Raw genomic sequence first — 18,971 nt, 5'->3', positions numbered from 1 at the left:
ATTTTTGGTAATAAAAATTATAAGACATGCCCTTGAATATCTCTTTGCAATATTTTTTTGTCTTTAACTTGCAATTATTTATAAGCTATAATATATATACATAACATACAATATATACTACAAGAAAATATATAAGAGAATACATATACATAACATACTATATATACTACAAGAAAATATATAAGGGAATATATATACATAACATACTATATATACTACAACAAATTATATAAGGGAATATATATACATAACATACAATATATACTACAACAAATTATATAAGGGAATATATATACATAACATACAATACATAACATACTATATATAGTATACTATACTAGTATACTATATATATTATATATACATGAAGAAGTAGTATTATATATACTACAAAACAAGATTTTTCAAAATGAGGGCCCCACCCGCAATGACCACCAACGGTCATATTGCACAAATAGCCATTGTTTTTTTCAATTTACAAAACTAACCTTCTCTAACACTATAAGTATCCCCCCCCTCCCTCTTCTTCATTTCAATACTCAATACTCATTTCTCAATCTAAATTTCTCTCAATCTCTCAATCTCCAATTTTCAAGACTTCAAGTCTTAATCTCAATTTTCAAGTTAAATCATGCCTCGTTCGGAAAGAGTGCGCTTATTTGTTTCGCAATACTATGAAGTGCTTCAAGAAAATGAAGAAGGCCAAATATTAAAGTGCAAGAACTGTGGAAGAGTCTTAAATTTTCGTTCAGGGTGTACCACAGGCATTTTAAGGAGGCATATAAAGTATTGTGTTGAGGGTATTTATCCGGAATTCGTCTTTAAGATTTTTCGACAATTTGTGTTATTTTAAAATTATTAGGCGTATTTATGCTTCATGTTGTACTTTGTTATTAATTTATTATGCATGCCAATTTAGTTTTACTATTGTTTTGTTATTTTACTTTTACGTCAAACACTTTATTAATTAGATTTCTATATTATATATACTACATATATTTATATAGCCATGCATAAGAGCAATTTATATATATACATACATATATGGTTTACAAGAAATTGCCTTAAATAAAAAAAATTAAAAAAAAGCCCGAAAATTAAAAAACCCGTTAGGACCGCTAAGCCCACGAGCCCGACCCATTTAGCCCAGGACCATATGGGCTTAGGCCCGTCACGGGCTGGTCCTACCCGTTGAGCCCACGAAGCCCGGGACCGCCAGAGCCCGGGACCGCTAAGCCCAGGCCCGTTTAGCCCATTTAGGCCCGGGCCCGGCCCACCATACAGCCTTACATGTTGTATATAATTGTGTAAATTGTGATTGCTTGAAGACCTCGGATACTTGTGATAAAATTTTGTGAGCATATTGGAGTATGTTGAAACCTAATATTTCATTGAGTTTTTTCATAAATTCGCCTATTTAGTGGATCTCTTTTTGTTCTTGTTATTAATAGAATAGCCACTAAGCATCCTACTTATTGGTATATTAGCTATAAGAAATTGTGGATCCTATCTTGTAGGGACAAGCGTGTTGGGATTGTACCTTTCTTTGTGGTGTAAATGTTAAAATGCAATTGTCATAACTTCATATTGAAATAAAAAGTGTAATGTTTTTGAAATACCTTTACATGTTGGAGTGACACTTGTTAAAATGAAAGATATATTTTCATTTTGTACATTACTTTTAACATAGTGATGGCCAGTCAAAACCTCTCATGTCCAGCAGATGAGGGTAGCGGAAATGAGGATGTTGAGATGGATGTGTGGGCATACTAGGTTGGATAGAATTAGGAATGAAGTTATTCGAGACAAGGTGGGAGTGGCCCCTGTGGAGGCAAAGATGCGTGAGGCAAGGTTGAGATGGTTCGGGCATTTTAAGAGGAGAAGCGCAGATGCCCCTGTCAGGAGATGTGAGAGGTTGGCCTTAGGAGGTGTGAGGAGGGGTAGAGGTAGGCCAAAGAAGTCTTGGGGTGAGGTGATCAGACGGGACATGACGCTACTTGAGCTAACCGAGGACATGACTCTAGATAGAAGGGTGTGGAGGTTGAAGATTAGGGTAGAAGATTAGTAGGTAGTCGTGCATCTCCCTTTGTCTTCTCTAGCTCGATAGTATTAGCGCTAGTTCGGTACACTTTTTTCTTAGTTTTATATATTCGCATGTCTCGTTTCGTTTTTACTTGCCATTGATAATTCCGTAGTTTGCTAGCAGTACTTCGTTCATATTCTCGGTTGCTGCCTTGGAATTAGTTTTCTAAATATGTTATCTTGCTACTACTTGTTATCAGTACGCTTTTCATATTATCTGTTGCTATCTCCGATTTAGTTTTCTAATTATTGTTTTGCTATACTTGCTACTAGGGCTTCTCTCACCTTCTTTAGACGAGGGTCTATCGGAAATAGTCTCTCTGCCCTTCCGGGGTAGGGGTAAGGCTGCGTACATTCTACCCTCCCCAGACCCCACTTGTGGGACCACACTGGGCTGTTGTTGTTGTTTAATTACTTTTAACATAGAATTGAGAAATATTTTCATTTGAGCTTTATTCAAATGGCTGAATCGGTTATGAATACTGTGATTTAATTTAAAGTAGATTTCTTTGAGGCTTTAGGCTATGAATCTATTTTACAAAATACACATATTCTGGGAGTTACTAGTGGAGACCACCGAGTTGGTTCGAATCTTAAATTCATTACCATGAAACTACACCTTCCAATATAGGAAAATATTCCAAGGCTAAGCGAGGTTTGTGGGATAAAGTCACTCCTTTTGTGGGCAATTGATTATTATTAAATGTAATGAGTTTAAGTTGACTCGTACAATATTACAGAAAACCGTCCGAACAAATAAGGTCCAATACTTGTGGCTAGGTTAAACACTTAGTGTTGTTACTATTACATCGGCATTGGCATAATGCTACGCGTTAAATTTAAAATCACATGATTTTGGTTAAACTGAAATGCTAAAGGAAATGAGTTTGAAATATATTTTTACATTATTATTTCATTTTCTTATTCAAGTTGTGAATTGATATAAATGCTTCCTTGCTATATCAATATTTTACATGTCTCCTGATCTTTATTTCCTCTCTTGTCCTACTTTTTGGAGAAATGATTCATGATTCATACTAGGCATGTGGAGCTTAGGCCAATCGGCCAAATTTCTATTTTTGTGTTCAGGCACCGGTCCTAAGTAGTGCTAGCACCGCAGATAGGATATCTCCACATCTCCAACTGATACTTTTGGTGAGGCTCCAGTCTTACTATCGTGGAGTAATATTTGTTTTATACTTTTCATTCAGCAGGGCCTGTCACGATTGACTATTTTCATTCTGTATCATCAAGATCTCATAGATAATAGTAGTTTATTCTTTTGGTAAGCTATGGTTACTCATATGGCATGCATGAATGACTAATTACCTTTATGTTTTTTTTTAATGAAAAAATATATTTTAAAGGTTAAGTTTCATGCATGAATTTTATTGTTTAAAATGCTTATGTTTCGAAAGGCCAATTTTAGCACAATTGACACTGCACGGCAGTAGCCAAACTCTCAGCCACTCAGCCTTACATTTTTTTGTACACAGTTTGACACTTAGAATTATTTTAGACTTGTAAAACGTAAGCAACATACAGTAATACGGGTAAAAACCCAACCTTTATTCTATTCTCGCAGAATATACAAAGGACACTCAGTTGGAAGGCTCACATATGCTACTTGCCTTAGCCAACGAAATACAACACATAAAAGAGGGCTGCCAATGGCAGATTACAAGGGGTAGTCATACAATGTGCCTTACACATGCTAAGCCTAAAAACAAGCATAAAGCCTTAGCCATAAATTGAATTCAAACTTCCCACGAAATGAATCCCTCTTCAGCACTTTGGCCAACTACAACATGTGCGTTACACATGGCTAAACTTCCACATCACATGCACAACACACTGCTTCACAGTCACATGAATTGCACACTTGTTTCACAGCTTTTGTCCACACTTTGCCTTCCTGCCTTACCTTGTCTTTGGACCATGCCTCACCCATAAGCTCATGACCATATCTTGTCATAAACTTTGTCGTCCCACTGATCCGCACGCATGCCTTAGTCAAGTGCCATGCGCCTTCATTTGCCATAGTTGTTGCCCACAATCAAAGCTGCCTTGCCATCACCCAAGACACCTTGCCTAGCTGACTTGCCTAAGTCCATGCACTAACTTAGACACACTTGAATGACATGTCTAGTCAAAACAAAATTATAAAATAAAAGATGTCGAAACACAGCCCAAGAATTTGATGGATACCTTTCTGCATTATAGATCGAAGTTCTAACATAAATATTTGTGCCGACACAGTTAGTGTAGTGGTACAACACATTGAAGGCTTGATATACAACAGAATTGGCATTGTTATAGAGACATTGTTACACCTTTCCGTGAGAGGGAAGAGTCTAGTGCGTATGGCATTTAGAGAAAACTGTAACCAATTATGTTCAGCCAATTATCCTAGTACACTCCGTGAACGAATAACAAGAGCTGATGAGGCAACAAATTGGTTGATTGTGTAACGCTATGGTTCCTGAACCAAAATGTCATCGTTATACTCGGTGCTCTATCATCTCCATCCATAGCTCATTTATTTGAGATGTGACTGACAAGATCTTACAGCACCTTGCATTACCAGTGATACGCGAGAAATTCAGGTGGCTAAAAGGATTTCACTGTTGGTATATTTTATTCCTTGTCAGCTATTATAACAAAAACATCCTTAACTGACCACCTTCTTCTCTCTGTTTTAGCCGGGGGATTGATGATAGCTTTTTCTGCATTAGCAAGACGGTAACCAATCACAATCTCTCTTCTTTGTCGCGCACGTAGGAGCACTTCGTAAAAACTCAACTCCTCACCCTCACAAAGGTAGAGATCTGCCCCTCTTATTTGCAACTCATTTCCCTGCAATATCAAAAGGTTTTTATTAGTCATGGACAACAATAATAACTACAGCCTTAATATAGGTCGCAGAATACTAGCGTGATAGGAAGGGATTGATGCTTCAACATCTAGAGAAACATTGAATACTATCAATTTTTAAAATTTTGAAGCAAGTGATATAACTGTCTCAAGTTTATAAAAATGAGGAATGCATCCTAACTGTGGAAGGTTTGATAACACAACTGAGAGTCAAATGTTGTGAAAGTTTCACATGGTACTTTATTTTTCTGATTCTGCTTCAACTTGGATGTCAGATCCTTTTCAATTTCTTTTTAGGAAAGTATAAACTCTTTATAAGTGGAATATGCTGGAAGAGATGGATTCCAATCAAGGCAGCGTAAAGGGTGTTAAAGCCCTATTTTGGAAATCTACAGCAAAGTGCCTCTTTCTTTCTAATTCCACGGCAAATATGGTTCTTTGGTTTGTTTTTCTGTTTCTAACATCAATAGAGAAAATGGATCTCCAGTATAGCTTGTACTCTTTTATTTTTCACTCTTGTATTTTGTTTTTGTTTTTTCTTTTCTATTTTGATATGTTTAAAGAAATATGTATAGTCTCATGTTACTTGAGTTGTTAGCTTTCCCTAATAAACGGAGTGTTGGATCTCCTATAATACCCGGATGTACATAATCCCTACAAGCTCACTGTCTGCATACTGGATGCTAAGTTGCTCGGACACGGGTGCGGATCTAGAGGTCGGATCCTTCAAGATGTAAATTAAAAGATTCGGGAATACGGATCCTAGTACGGATACGGGTGGGATCCGGCTGAAAATAATTCAAAAAAATAAATATATCCAAATTATGAGAAATAAGCATAGCTTGTAATGTGTGGATTCCTTTTTTAATTCTCAAGTTGTAGATAAGTAAATGATTGATTTCCTAGATAAGGTCATGCTATTTTCTTCAAATTTACCCTAATTTTGGTTCTGATTTCGGGAATCAAATTATATCTCGTCTCAAACTTTTTTATCCGTCGTGGTCAAAGTACCCAAATTTATTTGACCAGATCCGATACAGATCCCATACCCATACCCATACTAGTGTCGTGTCGACAGGGGTGCGGCACCTAAGCTGCAGTGCCGAAGCAACTTAGACCGTGTACTGAGGCAAAATGTGGCTCCTCTAATACTTGAGACAGAGAAAATCAAGAAACCCCGTAAGCATGACTCATGTACTGGGGCAACTTAGACTGTGGACTGGGGCAAAATGTTCCTCTAATACTTGAGACAGAAAATCAAGAAACCCAGCATGACTCATGCCAGTTGCCTCACCTCTTCAGCGAAAAGTTCTTCCAAAACATCATTTATTTGACGGTCCTCTGCCACCATGGCCAATGCCATGCTAACAAGCTCATTTGACAAAACATAGTCACTTATCTTTGACATAGACAAGAGGTTTTTAGTCCTTGGGTCCAAAATTTCACTGATTATAACTGACTTATCTGAAGCCTGCTGCATCTCCTCTCTCCAGGAGCCTTGGGAGGAGCTACCCCTGTGAATTTTGGAAGCCATAGCTTCTCTATATGGAAGGCGTTTTGCCTGCAAAACCAGAAAAAAGATTTCTGAGTGCAAGATCTGATGTCGCAGCTTTAACAAGATAATACAAAAACAATGCCACTTTACGGAAACAGAAATCATGCATCTAAATGAAACTCAATGGGGCAGATGACTTGATTCTTCCTTGAGAAATCTTAGATCTCTGCAGTTAAATTTGGAAAAATTTCTAATCGTTCAATAGGTAAGAGGACTTGTACTTCCATTCCTGATCCTGTCAATAGTGTCCTTCATTGAGTAAAGTAATATCGGGGTCCAAGGTTACTTATCAAGAGCAAACTACCGGTTCTGTTGAGGGAACACTCCAAAATTTGCACATGAATGTAGTAATACTGCTGAGAAGAACCCATGCCAGAAAGGAAATAATGCAGGTGGTTGATGACAGAGACTGACAAATCAGTCATGAATTATGAGGCAATCTGATCGGTTAGACATGGGGGACAGGGAAAAAGAAAACAGAACCTGATTGAACTTGGAAACTTGAAATATACTACACATAAAATTTTAGAAAGGTGTAATTTTCCACTTGGTTGGCAAGGAGAGGAGCTATACTGAGCTGAAAATTTGAGAAAAAAGCAGATTATATGTCAGCTGGTTCTTCATGTGCAAATGTCCAGGTGAAGATGTGGACAACCAACCCCTACATTTGTTCGGTGGCAATTCGCTTATGGTGTGAGATTTCGAATTAGGTTTGGGACGCAGTGATGACGCCCCGCACAGTGAAGGAGGTACTCTCCAGCTGGAAATTCACAAGGAAAATTTTTTGAAGAGCTTGGTATGTTGCTCCACTAGCACCCATATGGGTCCTGTGAACGGAAGGAAATGAGAGACCTTTTGGTGGGATAGAGAAAAAGCTTTTGACAGGATAGAGAACAACTACGTACATTTGAGGAATAGCCTCTCATTCCTAGTTTATTTTTGGTGTACTCATGAGGTTACAGGGTGTATAGTAGACTGGATGTCATTCGGAGAGAATCATATTATGTCATATACTAAACGACATGAAACAACATGGATCTATTTTTTTGTGAAAATCATTGTACAGGAGAGTTTCTATCTCTTTCTCTTCTTATGTCAGATTAGAAATTCTACAAGGAGTCCTCCTTATTTCCTTTTTTGTGCCTTGTTGTTAGATTAGCACTAGGATCAAATGTAAATAGTGAAACTTCTAGCAAGAAGAAAAGGCTTCTCGTATTTCTATGATGATTGCTACATCCCATGAACAAGGGAATTTATATAAAGTTCCCACTCATAACTTTTTCTTTGACGAAGTGTCTGAGCAATTTCAACACGTCATACTGGATTGGATAATGAGTTATACTGATGGCAGCCTTGTTGTCACAATATAAGGAAAGTTTTCCCTTTTTAGACAGTCTCAATTCCTCTAGTAACTTTTGCAGCCAAAGAAGTTCACAAACACCCTGGGTCATAAATCTATTCTGCTCTCGCACTTGATATAGCAACTACACTTTGCTTCTTGCTTCTCCAATTAAGTAAGTTCCCTCTAACGAGTGTACAGTAACCGAATGTAAATGTTCTGTCATCTAGGGATCCAGCTCAATCAACATCTATATACGCTTCTACCTGGAGGTGATCATGTTTGGAGAAAAGTAGACCTTTGCTCGGAGCAAACTTCAGATACCGTAAAATGTGAAAGACAACTTGCATATGAGGATCTCGGGGATCATGCATTAACTGACTTATCAAGCTGACTGAATAGGCTATATCTGGTCTAGTGTGGAAAAAATGAATAAGTCTTCCAACCAGCCTCCGATATTTCTCCTAATCAACAGACTCTCCAACTCATGTTTGTAACTTGTGATTGTTTTCAAAAGGCAATTCTGCTAGTTTGCATTCTGTAACTTGCCGGGGGTCTATCGGAAACAACGTCTCTACCTTCTCTACCTGCACATGGTAGCGGTATAGTCTACATACACACTACCCTCCCCTGACTCCACTTATGAATTTCATTGGGCATGTTGTTGTTGTTGAAAAATAAAGATTCCCTTTTTTGATCTGCCAACCTCAATTCCTACAAAATACTGCAATTTTCCAAGATCCTTGATCTCAAATTCCTGTGCCAACAACTTCTTCAATCGGACACTCCTTGTTGTCATCTCCTGTCATTACTATGTCATCAACATAAACTATGACAAGAGGACTTTATTGCTTTGATGTCTTATGAAGAGAGTACTATCGGCATTGCTTTGTTGGAAACTAAAGGATGTCATTGCTTTGCAGAACCTGTTAACTCAAGCTCTAAGGGATTGCTTCAATTCGTATAGGGCTTTATTCAGCCTGCACACCTTTCCTTAACTCTGTTCAATATCAAATCTAGGAGGAATCTCCATATACACCTCTTCTTCATAAGTCTGAGTAAATCTCTTAGCCACCAATCTTGCTTTGAATTTTTTAATTGAGCCATCAACTTTGTGTTTCATAGTGAAGACCCAATTGCAACCAACAAACTTATTATCTGGTGATGAGGTGACATATTCCAAAGTCTTATTTTTCGACAACGCCTTCATTCCTTCAATCTTAGCTTACTACCATTTAGGATCTGCAAAAGCTTCCCTCCTATTTTAGGGAATAGACACACATAAAAAGGCAAAGGCTCTATAGAAGGGAGACAAGGAATTAAAGAAACAAAATTACACAAATGATGTTTGGTACAAGATCTGATTCTTTTTGTAAGAAATAGAGAAATCTAACTTATTAAGAAATGTAGATAACTCATCAGTAAAAGAGGGTTCAGCTTTGGCAGATTGCATGATGGCTTCTTCTGCTCTATTTTTACTTGAGTCAGTTTTTAAATCAGGTCTATCCAAACGCCCAATAGTCTCCCTAAATTCTTTCTCCAATTTAACTTTCCTCATGGTAGTAGTAGTGGTTTCAACAGTAGAACTTGGAAAAATCATCTCTTCCTCCTTATAGCTCTTTCTCCTCCCCCCCTCCCAAAAGAGATGATGGTGTAACATTTGTACTCTTTTTTGTGTTGGAGAATATCCAATAAAGACATATTTAAGAGCTCTAGGATCAAGTTTTCCACTATTCCTAGTGTGGACAACAAAGCAGACACACCCAAATACGTTCAAAGGAACAATATAATCATTCTTACCCTTTAAGTGGCATTCCATTGATGAGATAGGCAGCTTCTAGAATGCCAACCCCCCATAAGGATTTGGTAAATTAATGGTAAACATAAGATATCTTGCCACTTCTAATAAATTTCTATTTTTTCTTTCGCAACCCCATTTTGTGCAACTAGTACGGTTTGATGGATTATCTCATAATACTCCAAATAAGCAACAAAAGTTTTATCCATGTATTCTATGGTATTGTCAGATCACAAGATTTTTATCTTAGCCTCAAATTGAGTACAAATTATCTTATAAACTGATTGAAAGCAGGAGAAAACATAAATTTTGGTCTTTAACAAATATACCCAAGTCATCCTAGTGCAACAATCAATAAAAGTAACAAATTGTCGACTACCAAACAGAGAAACTATTTGAGTAGGACCATGTACATCAGAATGAATAGTTCAGAAAGGAATTGTACTTTTATTATCACTCAAAGGAAAATAGTTTCTAGTATGCTTGGCATATTCACAAGCATCACAAGACAAAGATTTAAACTCGATTTTGAAAAATAAACTTAGGATATAACTTCTTTAAAGCAAAAAATAATAGGTGCCCCAACCGTCTATTCCGCCGTATTATTTTTTGTTTGATATCCTTATTTCCTCCAAAAATGCTTGACCAAGAGTCTCAAGTTCCATCAGTCAAATTTAAGTTATCATACAATCCACCACTGTCAATCCTCTTCCTTGTTTGAAGATCCTGAAAAACACAATGATAGGAAAGAACTCGACACTATAGTTTAGTTTTTGGTGATGGCACTACCAGATAACGGGTTAACAGGAAACTCAGGTACATGGAGAATGGATGATAATGCATTATCAGGTGTACAGACAACAGAACTTGTTCCAGAGACAGGAGTTAAGTAGCCATTGGCTATTTTGACAAAATCCTTTTTGGGACTAGGAGAGTAGTTTTGAAAGCCTTAAGAGGAGCCTGCCATGTGTCTATTCGCACCAGAATCGATAATCCAAGAATTAATGCGAACATTAAAGGCAATACCTGACTGCACATAATTGGAAGTGACAACATTAGAAGAGTCAATTTTGTTCAAGAGACGACAAAGATGCCGAACTTCATCTAAGACAGTTTCTCCAAAAGCAGTTTACTTGGATGTCTCCACATTTTCTGCAATATTAGCCTGACCTTTTAGCAGAGCTACACGATTTCCCCCATGACTTCTAGTTGGTCTACCATGTAGTTTTCAGCATGTTTCCTTTGTATGGCTTGGCTTTCCACAACAATCACAGTGCAGGTGATCTTTTTTAGAGGTGGTTGCCCTTGGTTGCTCAAGAAACACAACTAACCCAAACTTCTCAGTTAGTGTTGAATAAAACATGACCACTGGTCGACTCTCTTCTTGTTGAACATAAGAATATGCATCCTCCCAAAAAGGAAAACGAGTTTTACAAGAACTTGAACCCTGATCTGATCATACTCTTGATTCAAACCGTCCAGAAAATCATTGACCCTTTCTTTTTAATCAATTTTTGAAAGAGAACTTCATCATTGATACACTTTGCTTGGAGATCCTGATAGTAGTCAATCTACTGTCATAACCCACTTAACTCAGAAATAGTAATCAGTGATAGTCAACTCACCTTGCTTAGTGGCATGAATTTTATTTTGAATCTCAAAGATCTACGCATCATTCCCTTACGAGAGTAAGTTAGCCTAGTTGAATTTTAGATTCTTTCAATAGTATCAAGCAATAAATATTTCTTAGAGATTTGGGCTCTTCTCACCTCGTCCCCCGATCCCCCCCCCCCCCCCAAATGCCAAGGACTGGACAGCTAGAGAGCGAGCAATATAATGTAACGGTCCAACATCAAGTTGGTATGGGTCATGCTGTGATAACATGAAGATCTCTAGCAAGAAGAGATTTCTGTGATGATTGCTACATCCCATGAACAAGGAAATTTATACAAAGTTCCTATTACTAATTAAGGAAACTATATAAATCAGCACAATTAGTATACAACCAATACACCTATCAAATCCCTAAATCAAACAACCAAATAAAAAAAAATCTTCCTAAAAGTAAAACCAATCAACAAATAGTTGTGACATGTATTGTTACACTAGAGGATTCTTTTATAAGCTTCATCGATGAAAAGTGTTGGGCCTGTCTAACACTCGCTTAGGATTTGAGGAGATAAGGTTCCATATTCCCCTCCTTTATGTATTTATTTTTGGATTTTAATATACAAGGTAGGGGCCAATACCAAATCCCCAGCACCACAGGCCAAGATAGCCAATTGGTGAATTTGGCTTTACATAAAACAAAACAACAAAACATGAGACATTAATAGAAGTAAAGGGGCACAAAATAACATAAATGTGGCACTGGAAAAGATATAAAATAACCCTTCCACAAAGCACCTGAATGTCTCGTATTAACAGTAATGTGGCAAGTGATCTGGAATCAGCCTGAATTGCGGAATCTTCCACTGACTCATCAGCCAAAATTAAGATCTACACAACAACAAAAAAATAAGAACAGTGGAAACTTAGAAGGGAAGACAAAAGATTCGCAGAAGAGATAAGATAAGAACAGCAATACAAGTTATAAAAAACACAATATGAGCAGGAACACCAGCAAGCCCACCCAACTTCCCACCCATTCTAGCAGAAGAGAGTAAAGGATCCAATCCTTCTGAGTGTCGTTAACATCAGCACACAATCACTTCATTCTACCTAAACTGCATCTTTGGGCATAGTTAGCAAATCTTACTCACCGAGCCAAATGATTCTAAGGGAAGACTTTCTAGATGTCGTCGTATCACAGCATTACCCTCGCGGTTTACCAGTATTATGTTTGCCAGCCGGCTAATATCTAGGCCACCATCTGTAAGCTTCTTTTCTCTTTCCTTCTCGCAAACTTCATTGAACATCCACAACTCTGACCCATGAGCTAAGAAGGCATCCAATACCTAGAATGAACAGCTGAGGTTGTTGGAGTTACAGAGCATCATTTTAAAGATCTTAAATACTTTGTTTTTTTTTCTTGGCTTCTTTCATCAGTCTCTGGAACTAAGAGATGGAATGAGAAAATATTCAGATATTAGAAAACATGGAAGCAAATATACAGTCTGAAAGGAGGTAGGAAGATATGGAAAACAAGCGAGGGATCTCTACCGCCATAATCTATAGACAAATGCTTGCATGAGTAAGGAAAGTATACAGTTAGCTCCTCACAAGATTACCAGTATCATATCCTCCATATCTCGTCGCCAACCACAAAACAGAATCCGTTCTGTAGTCTTTGGAATAATTAAGTTCTTTGGCAAGTTTCCTCCCTGAACCTGCAGAATTCAGATTAAATGAAAAGGAATTAGGAGCTTTGATTCAAACTCACCACAATCATATCATCAATGTCTCGTCTCCATCCGGTAAGTAGGATCTTCTGTGGCTTTCTTGTTGGTCGGACAATGTGCATCAAAGATGCTTCTTTGACCTGAATAACCAAATTAATTAAACCTTAAAAAGTCTATTCATGCCATGTTCTGCTTACTTGGAATACCCTCTCAATTGCAAAGCAGAAGAGAATTTCCTTCAAGTGATCCACTGAAACAATAAAGTTGTCGAGTTTTTCCTCTCAACTTTTAAGTAAGCTTTTTCATGATTATCATGAACCTAATAAAAGCTTTTTCTTGTATTCTGAGAGGTTTGCTAATTTTTTTATCCAAGCTCAATTTTCTCTGCAGCACGAAAATATCCAATCTAATTTAAGGCGGTCCAAAGTCATAACCTAGATTCTGTTATGTTGATTAGCATGATTCAAGGAGATTTGATTTAGGAGTCTTGATAAGCATGATTTCAGGAGATTTGATTATATTTAGGAGATCTAATTTTATTTTATTTGATTTGATAGCTAGATTGATTGTATAGATTTATTTTATTTCCTTAATTAGCATTAGGAGCTTTGTATAAATTCTCTTACTCATGGGATGTAAATACACACAGAAATATAAGAAGCATTTTCTTCTTCTCAAAATCTACATGGTATCAGATCCATTCCTGCCTTTTTGAGGTGAGTTATATCTCTCGCAGCACTAGGATCCGTTTTTATCAAAGAGGTAGAGGTCTGGTCAGTTTTATTTTTGGACTCCTTTCTATTAGGGTCGTTGGAACATTCCGAGCCTATCCCTACCGTTTTGATTTTTCCGTTCACCGGAACTAAGGTTCGCTCGAGACAGATTTGGTTTTCAGCGAGGCAGATTATTTTTGAGCAATTTTCTTCAGATTTCTTTCTGATTGGCCAGCATGAGATTCAGCTTCTCCGTCGCCTCCTAGCCAAACTTGACTCCACTAATTTTGCCACATCCAACCATGTGCACTCAGGTACTGCCTTTGCTGCTCACCTTAATTCTTGGATAGTTGATTCTGGTGCAAACAGACACATGATAGGCTCTTCTAAAGGCATTCAAAATTATTCTCCGTGTTCCAAAGGAGATAATGTTAAAATAGCCAATGGTTCTTTAACACCTATCTCTGGAACAGATTCTGTCATTTGTACTCCTAATATTAAACTATCATCCGTGCTCCATGTCCTTGAGTTCCCTGTCAATCTTTTATTTGTTAGTGCCATCACCAAAGCTCTAAACTATAAAATCGAGTTCTTTCCCGATCATTGTGTTTTTTAGGATCTTCAAACAGGGAAAATTGGCCGTGGTAGATTGCGTGATGACCTGTATATATTAGATGGAATTCAAAACTCTGGTCAAGCCTTTTTTTGGGGAAAGCAAGGATGTCAACCAAGAAATAATACAGTGGCATAGACGGTTAGGACACCCATCATTCTTTGTTTTGAAGAAGTTATATCACGATTTGCTTTCAAGGACTCGATTTGAATCTTTGTTTTGTGATGTGTGTGAATATGCCAAGCATACTAGAAACTCTTATCCTGTGAGTGATAATAGAAGTACAACTCCGTTTATGACTATTTATTCTGATGTATGGCTACCGAAACTGTTTTTTTGTCTGGTAGTCGAGGGTTTGTTACTTTCATTGATTGCTGAACTAGGATGACTTGGTTATATTTGTTAAAAGCCAAAAGTGAAGTTTTCTCTTATTTTCAGTCATTTTATAAGATGAAATTGTACTCAGCTTGATGCCAAAATAAAAATCTGGCAAATTGATGGCAGTGAATACATGGGATAAAAGATTTGGTGCTTATTTGGAGTCCAATGGGATAATCCATCAGACTAGTCCTTACACAACATGGGGTCGCTGAAATAAAAAATAGGCATCTGTTAGAAGTAGCAAAATATCTTATCTTCACCATGCATCTACCAAAACCTTACTGCTGGATGCTATTTTAGCAGCTGCCTATCTTATCAACAGAATGCAACTTAAACCCTCAATTTTCAAAGTCCTCTGAAAGTTTTGTAACCTAACACAATTTTGGACCAACTTCGCCACCAATTTTGTGACTTTGTAATGATTTAATCCAATCATGTCTCGCGGAATTGATGTTTTTGGTTCTAAAAACAGTGGAGTTGGTAATTCAGCCTTTATGATTACTTCTGAACCCTTACTTGGAAGTTCAAATTATTTATCTTGGGCTTCGTCTGTGGAGTTGTGATATAAAGGTCAAGGTGTTCAAGATCACTTAACCAAAAAGGCTAGTGAGGAAGATGAAAAGGACAAAGCACAATGGGAAAAGATCGATGCCCAGTTATGTAGTATATTGTGGTGATCTATTGATTCCAAGTTGATGCCTTTGTTTCGTCCGTTCCAAGCATGTCATTTAGTTTGGGAAAAGGCTCGTACTTTATACGCTAATGACATATCTTGTTTCTTCGATGTGATATCGCGGATGACAAATTTGAAGAAACGGGAATTGGATATGTCGACTTACTTGGGACAAGTACGGGCATTCATGGAGGAATTTGAGAAGTTGATGTTGTTGTTAAAGCATCAAGAGTAATGACAAAAGATGTTTCTAGTTCTTACACTCACTGGACTTCCTAATGACCTTGATTCAGTGCGTGACCACATTTTGGCTAGTCCGACTGTCCCACAGTTGATGAACCATTCTCTCGATTACTTCGCCATGCTGCAGCGCTCAGTCACATAGTGATCTCATCACAGACAGCTAGCTGACTCCTCTGTTCTCGCACCCCAGACAGTGGAAAATCGGGTATCTCATATTATGGAGAATAGATGAGGAGGATGTCCGTTTGGAAGGTCTCGACCCAGGTATTCTTATTGTAATAGACGTGGACACACTGTGAGGTGTGTTACTCCTTGCATGGTCAACCACCTAAAAATGCTCATATTGCTCAATTAGAGACTGCAGGTAACAAGAGGTTTTCTTTATCTGAAGGGGAATATAATGAGTTCCTTCAGTATCGAGCAAGTAAGCAAACACCTCCACGGATGTAGTATTGTTTATTCACAGTCTCTTTTCAGTGTTACTTTAGCCAATGGAGTCCAAACAAAAGCAAAAGGAGTTGGACAAGCTAATCCATTATCCTCTGTCACTTTAGAGTTTGTTCTTTATGTCCCTGGTTGTCCTTTTAATATTGCATCGGTTAGTCGGTTGACTCGTGTCCTCCGTTGTGGTATATACTTTATTGATGACTATTTTGTTATGCAGGACCGGAGTACGGTACAGACGATTGGCACAGGGTGTGAATCACAAGGCCATTACTACCTTGACTCACTCAATCCTTCCCCAGAATGTCCAGTTACAGATTCTCCGGACCTAATTCACAGACGTTTAGGACATCCAAGTTTATCCAAGCTTCAAAAGATGGTGCCTAGTTTATCACTTTATCTAGTTTGTCTAAATTAGATTGTGAGTCGTGTCAACTTAGGAAACATACCCGAGCCACTTTTTCGCATAATATTGAGAGTCGTGCAGAGTCTGTTTTTTCTTTAGTTCATTCTGATATATGGGTACGAGTAGAGTAAGTTCAACCTTATGATTTCGTTATTTTGTTAGTTTCATTGATGATTACTCAAGATGTACTTGGATTTTCCTAATGAAAGATCATTCTGAGTTGTTTTCTACATTCCAGAGTTTTTGTGCTGAAATAAAAAATCAGTTTGGCATTTCTATTCCGTATCTTTCGTAGTGATAATGCCTTAGAATTCTTATCCTCTCAATTTCAACAGTTTACGACTTCACAAGGAATTATTCATCAGACATCTTGTTCGTATACCCCTCTGCAGAATGGGGTAACAGAGAGAGAAAAAAAACCTTATTGAGACTGCTCGCACACTTCTAATTAAGTCTCATGTTCCGCTGCGTTTTTGGGGCGATGTAGTTCTAGATTAATCGGATGCCTTCATCTTCCATCCATAGTCAGATTGTATTTGGTATTATTTCCCCAATCACCCTTATACTCTCTTCCCCCTCGTATGTTTGGGAGCACATGTTTCGTTCATAACATAACTCCGGAAAAAGATAAGTTAGCTCCCCGTGCTCTCGAGTGTGTCTTCCTTAGTTATTCTCGAGTTCAAAAGGAATATCGCTGCTACTCACCTGATCTTCGTAGGCCTTATGTCAGCCGATGTCACATTTTTTGGGTCTCGACCTTACTTCACCTCTTCTGATCACCTTGATATATCTAATGTCTTACCTATACTGACTCTTGAGGAGTTTACTATAACTCCTTCTACATCTTCCGCCATAGAAGTCTTACCCATACTGACCATTGAGGAATCTAGTGTTGCTCCTACTAGATCCCTAAACACAGGAACACCTCTTTTGGCTTATCATTGGTGTCCGCATCAGGCCCAACTGATTAATGTCCTGCACCTGACCCTGCTCCTACTGCGGATTTGTCTCCTCTTATAGCCTGTTTGGCTAAGCTTTTTTTGGGCCAAAAGTGCTTTTGTTTGGCCAAAAGCACTTTTGGCAAAAAATTAAGGTGTTTGGCCAAGCTTTTGGAAGGAGAAAAGGTGCTTTTCAGGAGAAGCAGAAGCAGTTTTGGAGAAGCAAAAAAAAGTAGCTTCTCTCCAAAAGCACTTTTCTGAGAAGCACTTTTGAGAAAAATACACTTAGAAGCAGTTTTCAAAAGCTCGGCCAAACACTAATTATTGCTCAAAAGTGTTTTTCTAATTAATTAGCCAAAGACAAACTACTTCTCACCAAAAGCACTTTTTTTAAAAGTACTTTTGAAAAAAATACTTCTCAAAATAAGCCGATTTTAGAAGCTTGGCCAAACGGGCTATTAGTCAACCAATTGCACTTCGAAAAGGTACACGAACCATACTTAATCCTAATCCCCATTACGACGGATTAAGTTATCATCGTCTATCATCACCCCATTATGCGCTTGTATCTTCTTTGTCCTCTGTTTCCATCCCTAAGTCTACAGGTGAAGCATTGTCTCATCCAGGATGGCGACGAGCTATGATTGACGAGATGTCTGCTTTACATACTAGTGGTACTTGGGAGCTTGTTCCTCTTTCTTCAGGTAAATCTACTGGTTGTTGTCGTTGGGTTTATGCAGTCAAAGTTGGTCCGGATGGCCAGGATGATCGACTTAAGGCCCCTCTTGTTGCCAAAGGATATACTCAGATATTTGGGCTAGATTACAGTGATACTTTCTCTCCCGTGGCTAAAATAACATCAGTCCGCCTCTATCCATGGTTATTGTTCCATGTTCGCCATTGGCCTCTCTATCAATTGGACATTAAGAATGATTTTCTTCACAGTGATCTTGAGGACTAAGTTTATATAGGGCAACCACCTTGTTTTGTTGTTAAGGGGAAGTCTAGTGGTCATGTATGTCGCTTGTGCCTGTCACTTTATAGTCTAAAGCATTCTCCTCGAGCCTGGTTTGATAAGTTCAGCATAGTTATTCAGGAGTTTGGCATGACTCATATTGTAGCTGATCACTCTATATTTTATCAGCATTTTGTTTCAAATCTTGTATTTATCCGGTGGTTTATGTTGACGATATTGTTATTACCGACAATGATCAGGATGGTATTACTAAGTTGAAGCAACATCTCTTTCAACACTTTAGACAAAATAGTTGCGGATTCAATAACGTGCAAATACCTGAAGGTATGTCAAAACCTATTGACACTGTGATGGATCCAATTTCTAAATTAAATGATAGGTTATAAGCGGCTGGTTGGTAAATTAAATTACCTCATAGTGACTAGACCTGAACTTTCCTTTCCTGTGAATGTTGTAAGTCAATTTATGGTTCTCCCTGTGATAGTCATTGGGATGCAATCATCCGCATTCTTCGGTATGTAAAGTCAGCTACAGGCAAAGGGTTATTGTTTGAGGATCGAGGCCATGAGTAGATCGTTGGATACTCAGATGCTAA

General features: G+C 37.9%; 1 protein-coding gene across 7 annotated transcripts in view; it reads right to left on the bottom strand.

Annotated features, from left to right (window-relative positions):
• The window catches only part of LOC109234321 (ion channel CASTOR-like), a 34,678-nt gene continuing 19,329 nt past the window's right edge, over positions 3,623–18,971 (bottom strand). For 2 of the 7 annotated variants that reach the window (XM_019400253.1, XM_019400256.1), the window contains exons 8-12: positions 12,879–12,977; positions 12,411–12,605; positions 12,055–12,147; positions 6,251–6,517; positions 3,623–4,938 (exon numbers count right to left, since the gene is read on the bottom strand). In XM_019400253.1, coding sequence (XP_019255798.1) covers positions 4,720–4,938; positions 6,251–6,517; positions 12,055–12,147; positions 12,411–12,605; positions 12,879–12,977 — 873 coding nt within the window. In that variant the 3' untranslated portion in view covers positions 3,623–4,719. Of the gene's footprint in view, positions 4,939–6,250; positions 6,518–12,054; positions 12,148–12,410; positions 12,606–12,878; positions 12,978–13,030; positions 13,130–18,971 lie in introns of all 7 variants that reach the window. The other 5 variants (XR_002069176.1, XR_002069177.1, XM_019400257.1 and 2 more) reach the window with 5 other exon arrangements.

Source organism: Nicotiana attenuata, chromosome 11 (genome assembly GCF_001879085.1).
Source record: "Nicotiana attenuata strain UT chromosome 11, NIATTr2, whole genome shotgun sequence".
In the NCBI taxonomy this organism is placed as follows: Eukaryota; Viridiplantae; Streptophyta; class Magnoliopsida; order Solanales; family Solanaceae; genus Nicotiana; species Nicotiana attenuata.
This window is presented reverse-complemented; position numbering and strand designations above follow the sequence as displayed.